This window comes from Montipora capricornis, chromosome 13 (genome assembly GCF_036669925.1).
Source record: "Montipora capricornis isolate CH-2021 chromosome 13, ASM3666992v2, whole genome shotgun sequence".
NCBI lineage: Eukaryota > Metazoa > Cnidaria > Anthozoa > Scleractinia > Acroporidae > Montipora > Montipora capricornis.
The window spans coordinates 36,717,442-36,737,441 of record NC_090895.1 but is presented as its reverse complement, the minus strand read 5'-3'; the positions used below and the strand labels follow the sequence as shown (position 1 = coordinate 36,737,441).

At 38.4% G+C, this 20,000-nt stretch overlaps 2 protein-coding genes across 2 annotated transcripts in view; both read left to right on the top strand.

Annotated features, from left to right (window-relative positions):
• Positions 1-1,873, top strand: part of LOC138030799 (roundabout homolog 2-like) — a 44,188-nt gene extending 42,315 nt beyond the window's left edge. Inside the window, exons 6-7 of the mRNA XM_068878671.1 lie at positions 739-1,029; positions 1,467-1,873. Coding sequence (XP_068734772.1) covers positions 739-1,029; positions 1,467-1,873 — 698 coding nt within the window. The remainder of the gene's footprint in view (positions 1-738; positions 1,030-1,466) is intronic.
• A 2,319-nt stretch (positions 1,874-4,192) lies between these two features.
• On the top strand, positions 4,193-15,770 carry LOC138028956 (toll-like receptor 2). The gene is made up of 7 exons (XM_068876603.1): positions 4,193-4,543; positions 5,796-5,887; positions 6,357-6,570; positions 10,966-11,019; positions 13,278-13,331; positions 14,094-14,225; positions 14,333-15,770. The coding sequence occupies exons 1-7, from the start codon at positions 4,375-4,377 to the stop codon at positions 14,746-14,748; spliced, it is 1,131 nt and encodes a 376-aa protein (XP_068732704.1). The 5' UTR covers positions 4,193-4,374; the 3' UTR covers positions 14,749-15,770.
• Positions 15,771-20,000: the final 4,230 nt, after the last annotated feature.

The following is a 20,000-nucleotide window of genomic DNA, read 5'->3' as shown; positions in this document are numbered from 1 at the left end:
GCAAAACCTGACAACCCAGCCATGAGCCCCCACGCCCCCGAGAAGAATGGGCACCCGTCACACTGATACACAGTGGAAAGAAGAGGGTGGGGGAGGGAGGGAACAAAAAACCGCTAAACGCTCCACACACAATGCTCCTACTTCCTGCCACACTGATAAATAAGCGATACAGCCCAAAGCACGAGGTATTCCACGCATGCGCCAGTATACTACAACCACTGACCAATTGGCTGCAGTCGCTCCTAGTTGTTAAGTTGGTTAAACTTCGTTTAACCTCATTAATCAAAGTGATTTCAAATACATTGTACAGTAATGTTGCAAATAAATTATTAAAGGAAAACATTTGACATCTCTTCTCGTTCGTTCTTATCCATCGTTGGGGAGTGTCAAAGGCGGGTCATCTCACAACTTGGCACATGACAAATCAGGTCCCTCCAAATGGTTATGTGAGCAAGTAGAAAATTCAAATGCGCTCGATCTTTTTTTTTTTGGGTGCAAACAGTTTTGTGATCGATAGTACAGATTTTTTTGTTTCTCAGCGCAGTGGGTGGTTGTAGATGGACATGTAGGTGGCGGCACATGTAGCTGACATACATGTAATGTGCATTGTCTGCCATATTGAAATCTTCGTCAATACGAAGATTCTCCTGTAGTGTATCGTTTGGTTTTTTGTAATGTCAGCCATTTTCTTCCCCCTTTCCTTTCGTTTCAGTGACATTGTCATTTTGTTATTTTCAGCCAAACCAAGATTTCTTCAAAAACCTAGAGATTTGATCATTAATGAAGGCCGCAAAGCTGCGTTCAAATGTATGGCTGTGGGGAAACCTGCACCTACGGTGTTTTGGCAGAGAAAAGGAAGTTCATCACACATGTTTGCAAATCAATACTATCGTGATACCAGATTTTATGTAACAAGATCAGGCAACCTTGAGATTTCAGCTGTAAAGAAGGAAGATGAAGGAGCCTACACTTGCATGGCATTGAATCTTGCTGGCATTGCCTCTGTAGAAGCACATCTCACTGTCATTGGTGAGTTCACATTTAAAACAGAAATTTACTAGTCTTGAAGAATTGCAAAGTTTTTTTCAGAGTGTAGGAAGTGGAAGACAAATAAAGTTCAGAGATATGTTGTTTTCAGGTTATATGTGAACAGGAACATTGTTCAGAAAGATTTGGAGTGTATTTTCTACAGAGAAGCTATTCGTAGTACACTTGTGCGACTTTCTTCAAGACCAATGTCATAATAATAATAACTATTATAAGACAAGTTGCATTCATTTCATTCCATAACATGCTTAAAACTACAACAAAAGAGTTTGAAAAAAATCCTTTGTAGCGATAACGGTCCAAAACATTCTATACTTTCAATACTCAGTGTGGTATTTTAGTGTAAAATAAGTCTACAAACTAGTCCATTCCTTCTATTGCCTTACGTCAATTCATTTAAATAACTCTTTGCTTTACAGGACCAACTGATGTCTTACCCTCAATAACTTCTGGTCCATCTAATCATTCAGTTGATGAAGGAACAACAGTCATTTTCTCCTGTGAAGTGAGCGGAAGCCCATTGCCCTCTATTTCCTGGTTTCAACTGGATGACGTGATCCCATTACGCAATACCTCAGCTGTCATTATAACTCAGTCAGGACGAACATCCTATCTTACTCTCATTAATGTTACTCTTGCCGATCATGGAAACTACAAGTGTGTTGCGACTAGTAGTATTGGCAGAGACTTAAAAGATGCAGAGCTGGTTGTAAACAGTAAGCTTCTGTTACTTTTGGCTTCTTTTGGCATCTTTTGGTTACAATCTTTTTGGTACAACTTGTTGTGTAATTTTGTTGTGACACAAGTTGCACCAAAAAGATTGTAATGAATTTATAGTCTTGTGTAGCATACCCTAAAATACATTGATTTTCTTGAGATATTTTTTGTTGCCCTTTTGCCCACAAGAAGTTTCAATGCACAACCCAAACAACTTTGATTCATAAGGAAAATAATTCAATTATGCAAAGCAATAGATTATATTCTCCTCAGAGGCTGACCAGCCAGACTGAGCATTTATAAGGACTAACTCTACTAGTAACACCTTAAAAATTGACACACTTGAGAATGATGTATACTCCTCCAGAAAAATGTGAGGGATTATAAAGCAAGTTTTCCTTCAAATTGTTGCATTTTCTTTGCAAACTCATACGTCTGGCCAGCCAGTTTGGACAAAAGGAAAGTTCCCTTACTCATGACATTAAAGATTGTGCTAATGCAAGCTAATGAAAGGCAGCAAGGCTGTAAGTGACCTTATCATGATGTAGACTTTTCTTTTCTTATGTAAATGGTTTCCACATACCAACTCATTGAAAAATTGCACAGGAAAGAAGGTAATGTTTGCTGCAAGAGATGGTCAACTCTAGCCTCCCTTTTCATCCCAGAGCCTATGTAACTTTACTGAGAACGGTAGACCAGCCTATTTTACTGTTTTTCATCTTCAATAACTGTTAAAGTTATTGTTTCATTAGTTGTTTCATAGGTACCTCAGCTCGTACACATGTAAATTATTATGCCTAAGACATACAGGAAAACACAAAGACAAATAACCAGGCCATACACAGGGCTTTCAATAGAAGCCGGCTACCGACGGAATTCCGGCAGCTGTGGGTCATTGATTCACCGGCTAGTACCGTAGTTATTCGGTTATAAGGTGCACTCGGTTATAAGACGCACCCCAAACTTAGCAGTTTAATCAAGCTAAGTTCTCAAACTGAAAAATATGTAAAAATACTCGGTTATAAGACGCACCAAAAAATTGAGAGTTATCAAAAGGATGTGATGAATTTGAGAACAATTATCCTTACACAATTGGCATGCGAACTCTCTTTGTTAACGTAAACAGAGTGAAAAAGGCACGGATTTAACAATATATGTAAAAACAAAAGCTAAAAGTTCACACCTGAAATGATAAACGTACAACGCATACACGTTTATTTGAACCTTCCGACTTAATAAATAGTCAGAGTTCAGACTTCAGACTTCAAGCGAAAGCGAACAGCGCAAAAAATCCCACGGAAAGTCATTCAAAGGTGTTCGATAGCTGAATATCAACACGCCACCAAGGATGCAAATTTCAGTGCACAAGAAAGCCTGGATGAACGAAGAAGGTAGGTTTTATCTCCGCACTGTTTGTTCAGAGAAGAAACTTTTCATGCGAGCTACAAACACGATTCTTGGAATATTCGAAACAAGGTTCGAACGATTGTATTGTTGTCACGGGTATCACGTTACTGAGCACGTGCTCTTAAGGACGTATGCAAATTTTGGTGTATTTGCTGTTCTCTTGAATTCGTTTGGTGTTCTAAAGATCTCAAAAAGCAATATTCTTTTTTAATAGACAACTAGTGTCCTTTTCTTGTGTTGTTTAAACTGCAAGTTCTTCTCAAATTGTGATCTTAAGATTTTGTTGCGCGAAAATACTTGGCTATAAGACGCACCCCAATTTAGCACTAACTTGCCACCCAAAGACAGATTTTTCTTGAAAAAACCGTGCGCTTTATAACCGAATAACTACGGTACTTCAAAACATACCTCTCAAAATGTTTACAACCTAGCTAACCACTCAATAGTGCATAAAATGTGATCTTGAGAATTTGTGTATAAACCGTACGTTTCCTCATATTGCGCGTGTTCGTGATCAACAATCGCAGCAATATCATACTAAAAGTTAACTTCACTTTCATGTCGGCTGTTTAACAAAGGTGGCGGCCAAACATGGCCAGACTAAATTGTTTGTATTCTTCCAAAGAAATCGCGTTCCCGTACAGGTATTTTGAATAAATTTTTGCTTTCTATCTTGTTTTCTCACAAATACTGTGGCATTTTCGCTTACTGAAGAACCTTTTACTAACTTTTTGATTGCTTTTGAATGAAGTGAAAAAGTCTTGAAAAATCAAAAATATTTTGTCATTACTTTAGCTAATTTTGATGCCAAGAAAGCTGGAAATCATATTTCTAAGCTTCTAGATTTCAGAATTTGCTGGGGGAGCATGCCACCACACCCCCCTAGGAGATGCAACTCCCACAAGGGTAGACACCTACCTTAAAAGTTTATTGAAAGCCCTGCATGCCAGTAATATTTTCAGTGGGCACCAAGTATAAGGATTAGAGGTGAACATAGTTTTGGTTTCAATTTCAGAGGTAATCATCACAACCACTCCACCTTCCACTACAACACCCAAGCCAACGTATGCCCCACTGGATCTAGTATCAACTGATGCCTCACATAACTCTGTATCTCTGGCCTGGAGCTCCATCTCACTCCCCAACTCTTTGGGTGTTATTTATGTTGTGGAGTATCGCAAAAAAGACAGCAATGAACAGTGGATGGTGGCAGTGGACTCACTCAAGGACAATAGCTATGTTGTTCGCAACCTGGATCCTGATACAATGTACGTGTTCAATGTGAGAGCAGTCATGGATGATGGCAGTTTTCTGACACAAGGATTGAAGAAAGTTCTTCGCAGGACAGAGAAGCAACCTTTGACCCCCAAAAGTAAGTGATTCATACTGGTGGTGAAGCCTTTGCTCTTTATTATGTTTGTAAGATAGTTGGAGCACTATATGGCCAGTTTAACCCTAGGGACCAATCTGGTAGAATGATATCATGCGTCTAATTTTCAACCTCATGGTGGGGTCAAGAGTTTGTAAATATGATGCAACACTAACAGTTATTTGTATAATTACAGAGGTGATTGAAAATTCTCTGCGCTGATTGGTTGCGCTCGAGGTGACTATTATGCAATAATCACTTAACAGTTTTGTCCAGGTGACAGACAAAAAAGTTAATTAGTGTCCGAAGGTCACAACCTGAAGCTTGTGGGTTCAATTCCCACCCTGGTCAGAGTTTTTCTCTGTCCTTGTGTGGGCCCATTTCCATCAGTAGGGCTAACACTCACATGGTTCATATGGGATAGAAATCTAGCACTTCACCATTACACTCTATTCAGTTAACTCTGTTTAAAATATAAGTGCTAGACGGCCAATGTTTGTATAAACGTAACTTTTCCTTGTACTTGTACATGTTCATTGCCGTGACTTTAACATCTTCAGTTCCCACGGCCTGCTCCCGTCTGACCTTGTAGCTCAGTTGGTAGAGCAGCGGAGATCTAACCCGAAGGTCGTGGGTTCAATTCCCACCCTGGTCAGAGTTTTTGTCTGTCCTCGTGTGGGCCCATTTCCATCAGTAGGGCTAACGCTCACATGGTTCATATGGGATAGAAATCTAGCACTTCACCATTACACTCTATTCAGTTAACTCAGTTTAAAACATAAGTGGTGCACGGCCAACGTTTGTATAAACGTAACCTTTCCTTGTACTTGAAAGAAGTTAATTGCTTGAAAGAAAATGCATATTTTTCAAATAATCAACCATGTAATTATACTAAAACAATAATTATTATTATTATTTTTCACCTCAGGCTTGGTGAATATCGTTGAATAAAAACCATGACTTAGTGTCAGTTTTTATTCACCGATATTCACCTCGCCTTTGGCAAATAATTGTTAAATTTTGCATATTACAGATTTAACATTAGCGTCAATAATAATTCTTATTATTATTGCCCATTATTTTTGTATCACTTGCCGTTTTGACAAAATAAAATAAGAGTTTAAACAAGGGAAAATATCAAGTGTACAGAAATTAATAATTAGTAATGAAATATTTCTTTGGTATAACATGGTTTCAAGAATTATTACTTATACATTTCATAATAATTTCATGTATTATTCTGTTATTTCCACAGTTCCTTTGCCATCCTCTCTCCCTAATAGTGATTTGAATGTCAACTTCAGCCTTGTTTCTGCTGGACATGACAAGATAAATATCACATGGACTGTAAGTGAATTATTGTTGGTAAATTTCCTTGTGATTTATATATTTTTTTGCGGTTTGACAACTTTTGCAACTGAGGCACTAGAAAAGCCACAAAACAAAGGTTTAAAGACAAAATACAATAATATGCTAATTGGATGTTTGATGTTTCATTGCTGCCCTAAACAAAACAAAAGACAAGCCCTCAGGATGAAGTTTGTTGTCTTCTGTTCATTTTTGCTGCTCAAATGCCCTATTATCACCGTTGTTCTTGGCAATGTTGTTTGTAAATTGACAGAAGACAAAAATGTGCTTTGTCATGCGTCAGGCATGTTCTTGTTTAATTAAGGAAGTCATTATTGTTCGTTTTTGTTTGATTGACAGCATTTGTTAGGTTCTCTTTTCGATTTTGGTAATTAAAGGATTTGTGCCTTTTTACTTCTCATCATCATGCTATTAACTTTTTGCCCCAAATAATACTTGTATTTTTCAGTTGTCAAGGTTGGTCGTCCTCTCAAACGTGGTAGTATTTTGGCGCAAAAAGGACTCCGAAATTTTCTTTAGCAATGATCAGAAGGATCCTGGGTCATTTTATCTGCTAACTGGTCTTGATGCAAACAGCACTTACGTGATTAAGGTTCGTCTGCTGAGCAAAGGAGCTTCAATACCCATCAGTGTCCAAATGGTGGCTAGCACAGATGTTAAAAGTATGTTAAATATAATGTTTTAAAACAATATTAATTAACAATATGAATTATTGAGTGAAGTTAAGCAGGATATGGTAAATTACATCTACAGTATTAAGGCAGAAGTTTGTGTTTCATGTATTTGCCAAAGATAAAGGCTAAACTAAGGCATTAACAAAAATAGGCACGCAATGCATACGTGTGGTAGTGCAGTAACATAGCGCTGTATCCTGTCAACTGAGCTGTGTTTTGTCTTCCAGGAGATTGAAGTTATCTTTGCATAATGTGTAGCTCTAATGGTACACGCTTTTATTTTGCACGATATTGTTTTGGTACTGTGTATCATTATAGTGCCATGGTAGATGTCTTAGGTAAATAGCCCCCTGAGAAGACTTGTGGTTACTAGTAAAATACTAAAGATTGAAAGATTGAAAAAATAAAAGAGAATCGAGAAACATTGGCTTTGAGGCTGACATGTTGATCATTTTCAAGTTCCCTTACAACTTCTTTTTTACCACAAGTTTGAGCGCGCTTTCTGAGCGTCTGACAGCTGTGTAAGACAAAAGTTCAATGAAGTTAAGCCCTGTTGGGCAGGGTATTTTAACGCTCAAAAATGAAAAGTAAGCAATGTACAGATTTTGTTATACACAGTTTGTAGGAAGAAGTTTTCAGGAAGTGTAATAAAATATTTTGCCATCAGCAACAAAATTTGCGACATGAAGACAACTTAAATTTTGAACCAAGAATATAAAAAGTTACCATCAGCGAAAAACATTTTGGGAGATTTTTGCTACGTTCAATTTTGTATTGGACTTTTGGCTGCACAAGTAAATCTCAAAATCGAAAGTGACAGTTGAATTCAGCGGGTGCTGTGATCAAGTTACCTCGCATGTTTACTCGTGAAACAATGGATACATCTGTGTCAAAATGATGGCAAGACACTGGGTTTTTGTTTTTGTTGGTTTGTTTTTTTTTTCTTTCAAGTGTTTTAAAGATTGACAAAATATATTCGAATCAATATTCCAAAATAGAAAACACCACTCTTCATCATTTTGAAAGATCTTTAAAATGAGCAAAAGACATTTTTTATTTCAAAGGCCCCTTTAGGCCTTCCAGAATCTTAAAGGAACTGATATCTCTCCGTGCGAATCTCTCTCTTACTCTCAAACAATACCCTCTCAATCACCTTCCTGCGCGTAATGATGTCTTTAAATTTTCTTTTTTTTTTCCTTGTATCATTCCTGTATGGAATAGTCTCCTCATGGAGGTAGTACAAGTTGTAAGCCCACATCGTTTAGTGCTAAGGTTAATTCACGTCGTAAGAGCTCCAGAACTCATCTGCCGAACTTAACTGAATTACTATTTCTTATCGTCCATTTGTTTACTATATCGCTTGTAATATACAATAAGCTTTACCGATTAATAACAGAAAAAGAAACAGAATTAGCAATCCAAGACGACATTCACCTTCTTAGTTTTATTAAAGACGGCCGACAGTCATCGAAACTGTCAATGATTGGCAATCAATCTGTTTATTCACGTCAATACGTGGGATGAGGACCCTGCAAATCCTAGTCAAGGGCTCATGACTAAAACGCACGACGATATATATACAATAAGCTATGAGAAAAAGTTAACAAAGCCTAGCTAAGTAAAGTCGAAATAAAATACATTACAATAGTTTAAAATAATGTTATGATTTTTAGACCATCATTGTTAAAAAACATCACTTTAGCAATAATCAAAGGAAACCCTCGGACGAGATTTTGAACCCATAACCTTTCAGATACGGGTTAAGAGCTCGGCTACCATCTGAGAACGTGATTTCTTTTAGCATTTAATTTTTAAATAATCCTATTTAAAAACAAAAAAAAAATGTTTTTTTTTTAAGATTCTCCTGTCTTGAACTGACTGTCTTACAGACCCACAGCAGCCTTCAAGTTGTATGAATAAAAGCTTTCCCAAATATTTTCCGGCGTTGTAAAGTCTGGTGTGCTATAGCTGTGAAACCAACTATTGGGAATCAAGTTAAAAATTAAGTTAAAATCCACGACGTTGTTGAAGTAAGCGAAAATGTATACATACAATTTTCGCCGATTTTGAGACTAGTTTTAAAGTAAAGGTCATTGACAATGGGCACTCTGGCAATGACTATAGCAGTGGGTCTGATTCTCTCGAGTAATTTGGCAAAAAAAAAAAAAAAAGAAGAATAAGAAGGAAAGTATATCAGAAAGTATTAGTCATAGTTGTATTTTCAGCCTTTTGGCGAAACCGAACCAATGAAAATAAACACGATCCAAATAGCAGCAGCACAAACCTGACCCAGTTATTTATCTTCAACGAGTGCGATAATCTAATTTAATTCTTCACCATCTGAGAACGTGATTTAGTTTAGCATTTTAGAGAATTCAATTTAAAAACCAGAAAATGATTTTGAAAAAAATCCGCCATCTTGAACTGACTGACTTAGAGACCCACAGCAGCCTTGAAATTGAATGAATACAAGCTTTCCTAAATATGTTTTACGGCGTTGTAAAGTGTGGAAGCCGGGCATGTGCTAGAGCTGTGAGAACGACCATTGGGAATCTAGTTAAAGTGCCCCTGTGATCAAAAAAACCACTTACTTTTTTCCTTCAGATTTTGAAAGTGTGTTTGCTTAAAACACCTGACTGGCAAAATCTTGAGCTTTGATTTTTATCCAAAGGCCGTTTACTTTGAGTGTAAGATTTGGATTTCACGGTCCGCCATTACTCACGTTCAAAACTGACCGATTGGACCTCAGACGGTTGGATCCAGGGAAAAGTGACGTCGGAGGTTCACTAGCTTAAAATTTCAGCGTGTGAACGCAGCTTATTATATATGCAAAGCGTGAGTTTAAAAGTCTGAAACCCCCGTGCTGCATATTAATTCTGCGGCGTACACACTTATTGCATTCTTAAACTAGTGAGCCTTTGACGTCATTTTCTCCTCGATCCAGCTCTCTCGAGAACATAATGTTAGTAATGGCGGACCATTAAATAGGAAAATTACAGTTAAAATAAAGAGGTGTCTTTTTGAAATCAAGGCTTAAAACCAACCTCGTTCCCTGGGTCTCTCATCTTAACGCCTGGGGCGAGCGAGGAGAGACCCTGGTAGGGTCTGGTCACGTGTCTCCCAGAATTTGGGAAATGACAATTTATCCAATGAAGGGAGGAGCGGCTTAGTAAGAATTTTGTCTATACTGAGACTACGGGAGTGCGGAATGTGTTGTCAACAAAACAAACCAAGTTTCACGTGCTGCGGTATGTGAACATATGTTCTTCTGCGGCTATGTCCGGCGATAATAGTTTGCAAACGCCGAAGAAAACATATACATCGTCTGTCATAAGTTGCTGTAGATTGTGCGGTTCAGTCAAAGACGTTTTACATTGTAAAAATCTGTTCAAGAAGGCCACTGAAGAATTGCTCGCCTTAGCCGAGGCTGTGTTTGGAGGAACTTCACAGCGCGAAGCTATTAGCCTCGGTTTGAATTCGACTAAGCTCCACGCGACAAATTCCTTGTTTAGAGAGGACCCCTCCCTAGTGTTTCTAATCGTCACGGAAGCACGTGACCAGACCCTACCAGGGTCTCTCCTCCCTTGAGAGACCCTGGGAACGAGGTTGGGCTTAAAACGTGGATCACTTAGTGTTTTGTTAACATAGTTTTGAAATCCAAAGAAAAAATATGAATTGATTTTTTGGTCACAGGGGCACTTTAAGTTAAAATCAACAACGTTGTTCAAGGAAGTGACAATATATACTTATAATTTTCACCGATTTTGAAACTTGTTTCAAAGTAAATTTTCTGCTCAACGTCATCAGTACCCAAGACTTACTTGCGGGTATTTGGTGTTAAAACGTGATCATTACCCATTTATTCCGTGCGCGCCTTGTTCTGGCAAATCGAGAATTTGTCTGGTTTACGAACTATATACGTAATAGAATCCCATAGCCAAGAGAATTCTCACCATCTGATTGGCTACCGAGACGACGTATTCCGTGTGGAACTGCGACTTGAAAGCGAGGCTGGATGATATTGCACCGTAGCAACGCGTAGCTTGACATTAGAAAGCAAGTAAAATTAGAAAGAATTATGTTTTCAAAAGCATTGTCTGTATTTACAAAGCAAAAATCTGACCGAAGGGAGGAAACAGATTTTTCTTGTTTTAATTTAAATATATGACTTTCGCGAATGATTTTCTAAGAAGCCGCTTAGGCTTACGAGCACGAGAAATCGGCAGTAGTCGAATGGCCGAAGGAAGAGAAAAAATTCAAGTTCTTCAGCATCCGAGTAAGGTCAGGTTTCAGTTGTAGAGTACACAGAAGATGAACTGGTTGTGATTTACCTTCGAGTTGCTCTTAACACTTATTTATGCACTTCTTGTTCTTCTTATACAGGTAGTGAAACGACTCGAAAATCGCCAAGGGGACCGATAGTCACTACCCCCTCAGGTTAGTAATGATGAATTATCAAGTGAACAATACAGGGACGGTACGGGACGGTAAATAAAATGCATTACAATGGTTTAAAAGAATGTGGAGATTTTTAGACTATCATTGTTATAAACATTGTTTTAGCAATAACCAAAGGCCTGAGTAAAATTCAGTCTTGGATGAAATTTGAACCCATGACCTTTAGATACCGGTAACTTAAAAGTGCTTCACCATCTGAGAACGTGGTTTCGTTTAGCATTTTAGAGAATTCTACTTAAAAACGAGAAAATGATTTTGAAAAAAATCCGCCATCTTGAACTGACTGACTTAGAGACCCACAGCAGCCTTGAAATTGAATGAATACAAGCTTTCTTAAATATGTTTTACGGCGTTGTAAAGTGTGGAAGCCGGGCATGTGCTAGAGCTGTGAGAACGACCATTGGGAATCTAGTTAAAGTGCCCCTGTGATCAAAAAAACCACTTACTTTTTTCCTTCAGATTTTGAAAGTGTGTTTGCTTAAAACACCTGACTGGCAAAATCTTGAGCTTTGATTTTTATCCAAAGGCCGTTTACTTTGAGTGTAAGTTTTGGATTTCACGGTCCGCCATTACTCACGTTCAAAACTGACCGATTGGACCTCAGACGGTTGGATCCAGGGAAAAGTGACGTCGGAGGTTCACTAGCTTAAAATTTCAGCGTGTGAACGCAGCTTATTATATATGCAAAGCGTGAGTTTAAAAGTCTGAAACCCCCGTGCTGCATATTAATTCTGCGGCGTACACACTTATTGCATTCTTAAACTAGTGAGCCTTTGATGTCATTTTCTCCTCGATCCAGCTCTCTCGAGAACATAATGTTAGTAATGGCGGACCATTAAATAGGAAAATTACAGTTAAAATAAAGAGGTGTCTTTTTGAAATCAAGGCTTAAAACCAACCTCGTTCCCTGGGTCTCTCATCTTAACGCCTGGGGCGAGCGAGGAGAGACCCTGGTAGGGTCTGGTCACGTGTCTCCCAGAATTTGGGAAATGACAATTTATCCAATGAAGGGAGGAGCGGCTTAGTAAGAATTTTGTCTATACTGAGACTACGGGAGTGCGGAATGTGTTGTCAACAAAACAAACCAAGTTTCACGTGCTGCGGTATGTGAACATATGTTCTTCTGCGGCTATGTCCGGCGATAATAGTTTGCAAACGCCGAAGAAAACATATACATCGTCTGTCATAAGATGCTGTAGATTGTGCGGTTCAGTCAAAGACGTTTTACATTGTAAAAATCTGTTCAAGAAGGCCACTGAAGAATTGCTCGCCTTAGCCGAGGCTGTGTTTGGAGGAACTTCACAGCGCGAAGCTATTAGCCTCGGTTTGAATTCGACTAAGCTCCACGCGACAAATTCCTTGTTTAGAGAGGACCCCTCCCTAATGTTTTCAATTGTCACGGAAGCACGTGACCAGACCCTACCAGAGTCTCTTCTCCCTCGAGAGACCCTGGGAACGAGGTTGGGCTTAAAACGTGGATCACTTAGTGTTTTGTTAACATAGTTTTGAAATCCAAAGAAAAATATGAATTGATTTTTTGGTCACAGGGGCACTTTAAGTTAAAATCAACAATGTTGTTCAAGGAAGTGACAATATATACTTATAATTTTCACCGATTTTGAAACTTGTTTCAAAGTAAATTTTCTGCTCAACGTCATCAGTACCCAAGACTTACTTGCGGGTATTTGGTGTGAAAACGTGATCATTACCCATTTATTCCGTGCGCGCCTTGTTCTGGCAAATCGAGAATTTGTCTGGTTTACGAACTATATACGTAATAGAATCCCATAGCCAAGAGAATTCTCACCATCTGATTGGCTACCGAGACGACGTATTCCGTGTGGAACTGCGACTTGAAAGCGAGGCTGGATGATATTGCACCGTAGCAACGCGTAGCTTGACATTAGAAAGCAAGTAAAATTAGAAAGAATTATGTTTTCAAAAGCATTGTCTGTATTTACAAAGCAAAAATCTGACCGAAGGGAGGAAACAGATTTTTCTTGTTTTAATTTAAATATATGACTTTCGCGAATGATTTTCTAAGAAGCCGCTTAGGCTTACGAGCACGAGAAATCGGCAGTAGTCGAATGGCCGAAGGAAGAGAAAAAATTCAAGTTCTTCAGCATCCGAGTAAGGTCAGGTTTCAGTTGTAGAGTACACAGAAGATGAACTGGTTGTGATTTACCTTCGAGTTGCTCTTAACACTTATTTATGCACTTCTTGTTCTTCTTATACAGGTAGTGAAACGACTCGAAAATCGCCAAGGGGACCGATAGTCACTACCCCCTCAGGTTAGTAATGATGAATTATCAAGTGAACAATACAGGGACGGTACGGGACGGTAAATAAAATGCATTACAATGGTTTAAAAGAATGTGGAGATTTTTAGACTATCATTGTTATAAACATTGTTTTAGCAATAACCAAAGGCCTGAGTAAAATTCAGTCTTGGATGAAATTTGAACCCATGACCTTTAGATACCGGTAACTTAAAAGTGCTTCACCATCTGAGAACGTGGTTTCGTTTAGCATTTTAAAGAATTCTACTTAAAAACGAGAAAATGATTTTGAAAAAAATCCGCCATCTTGAACTGACTGACTTAGAGACCCACAGCAGCCTTGAAATTGAATGAATACAAGCTTTCCTAAATATGTTTTACGGCGTTGTAAAGTGTGGAAGCCGGGCATGTGCTAGAGCTGTGAGAACGACCATTGGAAATCCAGTTAAGTTAAAATCAACAATGTTGTTCAAGTAAGCGACAGTATATACTCATAATTTTCGTTTCGGTGAACTAAGTGTGAACCATGAAATCAACACTATCCAAATAGAAGAAGTATAAACCTGAGCCAGCTATTTATCTTCAACGAGTGCGATAACCTATTTATTATTATTATTATTTGGTCAAAGCAAGTCACTGAAATACAGGGAATAATCATGTAGCGGCGCAACACGGAATCCAAACTCCTTCGCCTAACTTATGAACTATTCTAGTTTGTTAATGACTAAGCCGTGTTTCAGGCCATTACCAATGTTTTGTTCTCTTATCCCACAGACAGTTTATCAAAAGAAGCTGCTGCAGCAATTGGAGCAGCTTGCTTGTGTTTTCTCTTGTTGGTAGCAGTTGCTTGCTGGTGGAGGTTTAAGAAACAAAAAATGGAAGCAACTTTTGCTTCTTTAGATTCAGGTTAGCTTTACTCATCTCATTTTGGGCACATACGAAAATGCGAGATATCCTTTTTTTCTTAATCATTACAACATGACAGGAGTTTCTACCTTACCTTCTTTTTGCAGATTTCAAATTTGATGCGTTTATCATCTACAGCTCCATGGACCAAAAATGGGTCACAAAGAAACTGTTGCCAACTTTGGAAAGCAAGTATAAAATTAAATGTTGCATTCACTACCGAGATTTTGTACCTGGGGTACCTTTTACCAAAAACATGGCAGACAGTGTCTACAACAGTAAAAAAACTGTAGCTGTTGTGTCGAAGAGCTTTTTAACCAGCAACTTTTGCAGCCATGAACTGAGCATCGCCCTTCATCGCCTGGCGGAAAGACGAGATGATAGCGTGGTTGTTATCAAGCTTGACGACGTCAAAAACAGTCAACTTCCCAAAGAACTGCGATTTAGGAGCTATATTGATTTCACAAAATCGACTGATAAGAGAACGTGGGAATACAAGCTGGTAAAGTGCTTAAGTCTGTAACCTCGTCCTCCCTTCCTCTGTTAAGCTTATAGGGGTTTGTTAGAATAATCAAAAGTGTCATGACTATAGACTAATATCCTGAAAAGTGCATTGTTATGTAAATACAAAGCTTGAGATTGTATGACAAATGCGGTAGAGTATGACCACGTAAATAGTTTGTTCTTAGCCTGAAACGATAAAAATTGTGTAGGCTTTAAAAGACAATTTCGACGGCAAAGGCGTGAGTGACGTGAGTCATTTTCACTTCACCTCAGCAATTAATGGATCAACTTTATCATGGCTGTGAAATTCAGCGAAAAATTCTATGGACTTTTATTGAATATGGCAAGTCAAGATTGTGAAACTTGAAAGAAACTGCATCAAGTCTCACCGGGTGCTCCGATAACCAGGATCCTACAGCTCCAATGCTGGGACTATGTAACGGCATTCTCACACTGAGATCAAGCCATTTTTACTGGGTTGCCTATGGGCAAACCCAGTCGAGGTCTGCGTTTAGTTTGTTTGTTTTATTTTTTTTATTTTTTATTTTTTATTTTTTTGTTTTTGTTTTTTTTTTTTCCGTGTCGGTAAAAGTCTTGCCTGTCACTCCCCTGGTAAGTGGTGTCTTTGTGTATAGAGCCTTCTGCGCGTATTTTCTTAGGATCGAGAGGGTAGTGGAACTGCGTAGATTTCTCTGGTGGACACAGTAGAATCATTAACTTAGCCTGCAATGGCGTCGAAAGTCATGCAACGCGAATGGCGTTTTAGTGGATCCTTAAACAAAATATACCCTTATGGAGCTCAATAATGGAAAGTCAGTTGGATAAACTAGGCATGAATCTCAAAAGCGACGAGTACTGGACTTCGACAACAATCTATCGCCCGTCGAGACGAAATCAAAGTGAGCTGTATTTACCTGAAGTACATGGTAATTTGACACAATTGAGTTTCTTGTCTTCACGCACGCAATGAAATAGGAAGAGGTTTTCGCCTCTAAGAGCAAATATGTTGTTTGTTTCAATAAAATTTTCGCTGGAAAAGGATTCTGTGGTATTGTCTGCCTTTGTGAATTATAATATCATGTTGTGTATTGAATTTTCGAGCCTAAGGTTGAAATGTGATATGGGAGAAGTTTTTTAGTATTGCTCTGTAAGCTGGAAGGGTTCACAGGCCTGTTGGAAGCGTGCTTGAGTTTCAACAAAATGAACCCAAAAATCAGTGAAAACTTGTGACGCAGATGAATATTAAAGTAGCTGCTATTGCCAAAATGATGGAATTACCTGGTGATAATAACGTCGTACGCGTCTTGGAGAGTAAATTTTGACTTTGCATAAACAAGAGTTAAGCGATTGTGATCTTTGTTTTGACTTCGCTCATTTCATTGTCAAACTTTATAACACTTGACAGAAAAAGAAACTTACAAAAACCCGGTATCTTGCCATCATTTGACACAGATGCTACACTGTTTGGCGAGTAAACATGCCACGGTAAATTGCAAAATTTTCATTTGAAAAAGTACCGCGCCCGCTGAATTCCGGCCATGTCACTTTTGCAATTTACTTGAACGTAGCAAAAATCTCCCAAAATGTTTGTCGCTGCTCGTAACTTTTTATATTCGATATTCACGGTTCAAAATTAATGTTGTTTTCATGTCGTAAATATTTCATTCTCGATCGACCGTCCCGGAAACTTCCTTCTGCTCTTTCTAAAAACTGTGTATCAATGGTTATTTGCTTTTTCATCAATATTTGTTTTGCATAAAGCAAGCTAACAAAATCTGTACCTTGCTGAGTTCGCATTTGTTACCGTTAATAGTATTTTCGGTCAGATGCTTCTGTTTTTTATGAGGGGTTTATTGTTTTGGTCTCCCATCCTAACACTAACCTCGCGAAACAGGGCTTGACTTCAGTGAAGTTTAGTATTACAAAGCTGTCAGATGCTCAGAGGGCACACTTGTGGTGGAAAGAAGTTGCGAGGGAACTTGAAAATTATCAACATGTCAGCCCAGAAGCCAATGTTTCTCGCTTCTCTTTTATTTGTTATTCTTCAGAGACTGGAATGCTGTATTTCAATACCACACAATTCAGTGCCTTCTGATTTTCTGTAGCACGTACCACAGGCAACCCAGTGTATGCTTCACGGAAGCATCTCGTTACATGAGTTCTTAAACAAGATTTGGCTTGCACGAGAAACCATTCTCATGGGTAGTAATTTCTCATGCAACCGAGACTTGTGATAAGCTAAAAAGGACTGGTTTCGTGGAAAAAAAATAACATGAAGCTCATTCTGTAAAAACAAACAAGCTGTAGGCTCCTGGTCCTAGCAGGTATTGAACCTACAGCAAGTAATTTGATAAACTGGCTTAGGTGCACCACCTGAAGCAAAGAAAGAAATACAAACCAAGTAATAATAAGCAGAATTAAAACTGGAATAAATGGCATCTAAAACATTGTAGAATTAAAGGAACTGAAGGGAGCCACATTTGAATTTTGTTAAAGAGCGTAAGAGAAAAACGGTTTAGGTTTGTGAAATGAAATTAATCCAATAATTACGGATTTGACTACTTTTCAGAACGAGTGTTATCAGTCTGAAACAATTACATATCTTGACGAATGTAATAAAGTAGATAAGCTTTTTAAAAATGTAAGCGTTAATATTATAAAAGTTTCAAAAATATGGAAGTGGGTGGTTATTTGAAAAAGTTATGATTCTTCATAGCAGTACTTGCTGCTGCTGGAAGTGGTATTTACTGATGTTTACCGGGCTGCCTTTTTTGAACGGGAGCAAGAGAGTATCATGCAAAAAACCGATCCATGGTAAAGTAAAGGCTGACACGCATTGTTGGGCAAATCACCCATTACAACATAAACCTCCTGAGAAAGAAAATATTACCACGTGTTTCTTTTAAAGTACATGTAGTAGCGTGCGCCTGGAGTACACTATTCGAGACAATTGTAAAATCACATTTTGGGAAAAAAGCTTTCTGTAGAAATCGACACGATCACACCTGGCTTACTTCCCAGACATCAGTTTCTTTAAAACCAAGCCGACAAAACTGTTGTTTTGTTTCGATTCAAATGCCCTTTCACAATGCAAATACGGTGTATCGCGTATTTCTGTTCGCGCACACTGTGTATTGCAGATTCGAATAACGCTGCAGCCACCAGCCGGGCAAGGTTTTAAGTAGATAAAATGCCGGGTGGTGATAGGTCAAAGAGGGTTTTTGCATTTTCTAAAATAAGATTCAACAAAGATTGTTTCTTCCATATCTCTCCCGCTAAACGAGATTTGTTTGAATCCGCAGTACACCGTGTGACAGAACAGCTAGGAGGCAGTGTGGCTCAGTGGTCAGGGCGCTTGCCTTGAGATCCGGAGACCCCGGGTTCAAGACCCGCGTTCTGACCACTCTTTGAATTTGATCCTGGTAGTCCCTGGTTCAACTTCCTAGCTGCACTTGTAAATAGCCAACTGGTTTGACTCCGGTCAGTTGGGATTCTTAACAGTTGTTGTTGTTCTGTTCCGTCGTTTCGTTGTGTTTCAAAATCCGCTATGGGGAGCGGTCAATTAATTATGTATTGTATTGTAACAGCGTATATACGCGATAATTGCTTTGTGCAAATACAGTCGTTTTGTCTGGTTAGATAACGTATCCGTCAGAACCGCACATGACCTTTTTCGCAGCGAATATCTAGGCGGCAAATTTGGCCAAAGACTTCTGCGGAATACCTTTTTTTCGACATTTGATTTTGCAAGTTTCTCGAATATTGTACTTTAAAGGGAACCTCCACTCCAATTACGGAATAACTATGAACCGAATAAAATAATATTTGCAATTAAATTCCACCACAAATTTTTTCAAAAAAGTGTATAAAAAAATGACTTTTCGAATCGCATATTTTCACTTTCAAATTTTCCAAGCGCCGTCATTTTGAATAGTTGTGGCGTTTAACGGTTGTGTATCCTGTTGTTCTGACACCAAGAGCTTTTACTTTGAAACAATAGGGCGACAGTTACACTTCACAATTATTCAAGATGGCGACGTCGGGGAAATTCCCCAATAAAAAAAAGGGGTTTTGAAATTCTTTTCGTTCAAATACAAACTCTTTCATTGAAAAAGTTCAAACAGTTTTGATTGCAAGCAACATGTTCTGTGGTACGATAAAGTTATCTTTGAATTTTAGTGCAGGTTCCCAAAAATGGCTACTGCACATACAAACTGAGCATCAGGCATTCTTTGTCACGTACAGATTTTGTATTTTATTGGTGTAATTTCAAAGCAATATTACGGAAGATGCCTTTTTCGCCACATTGGTCATTTTCGCCAATTTCACCGCTTTTCAAAGAAACCCTCTTGTCTTCTCATTTGCATTTGCTATCCAACCGACACTGGAAAATCTGAACCATTTGCAGAGTTCATGAAATGTTTCTTAATCCTAAGTTTACAAACTTTATAACATCTCAAATCTTACCTACTTTTACACAGTGGAATACAAAATGTCTGTAGAATCTTTTTTGCAGACATTTTTTACAGTTTTTGTGATATGTTCATTTCTAGAATGTATATGAAATGATTATAAATTTTAACTGCTGCAGTAAGAAGAAAATCTCAAAAATTTACAGACTTGTCAAAATCTCTGAAGAATATTTGCAAATTTGACATTTACAAATATTTTCTGCGGTTATTTTATCCTACAAAATCTTCGTAAATTAACACACGCAGGGCGTCTGTAAATTGACGCAAGCGGGGCATCTTAAAATCTCTGTAAATTGACACAAACGGGGCATCGTAAAATCTCTGTAAATTGACGCAAGCGGGGCATTGTAAAATCTCTGTAAATTGACACAAGCGGGGCATCGTAAAATCTCTGTAAATTGACACAATCGGGGCATTGTAAAATCTCTGTAAATTGACACAATCGGCGCATTGTAAAATCTCTGTAAATTGACACAAGCAGGGAATCATATGATCTTTGTTAATTGACACAACCGGGGCTTTGTAAAATCTCTGTAAATTGACACCAGCGGGGCATTCCAGTAAATTGAAGCAGATTCTCGTTACCTGTGATATCTTTTTGGTCCGTTAACTGGGTCAGTCATTTCAAAATATAACTTCTCTATCTGTAGTGCTTTTGCGATTTTTTTCCGTTTTTGTAACCTAAAAAGTGCTGGCGAACTGTCCAAGGACGCTTTCACGATTGTTCCTATTTGTGTAAATGGTGCCAAGTGCTGGCAAACTGTCCAAAAACTAAATTACTGTGATCGACGTCAAAGCA

Bases quoted from the DNA above. Each gene is read 5' to 3' on its own strand.
- LOC138028956 (XM_068876603.1), top strand. From the start codon at position 4,375: ATGGTGGCAGTGGACTCACTCAAGGACAATAGCTATGTTGTTCGCAAC. The intron at 6,571-10,965 runs GTATGTTAAATA...CTTCTTATACAG, and splicing joins GGCTAGCACAGATGTTAAAA to GTAGTGAAACGACTCGAAAA. The intron at 11,020-13,277 runs GTTAGTAATGAT...CTTCTTATACAG, and splicing joins GATAGTCACTACCCCCTCAG to GTAGTGAAACGACTCGAAAA.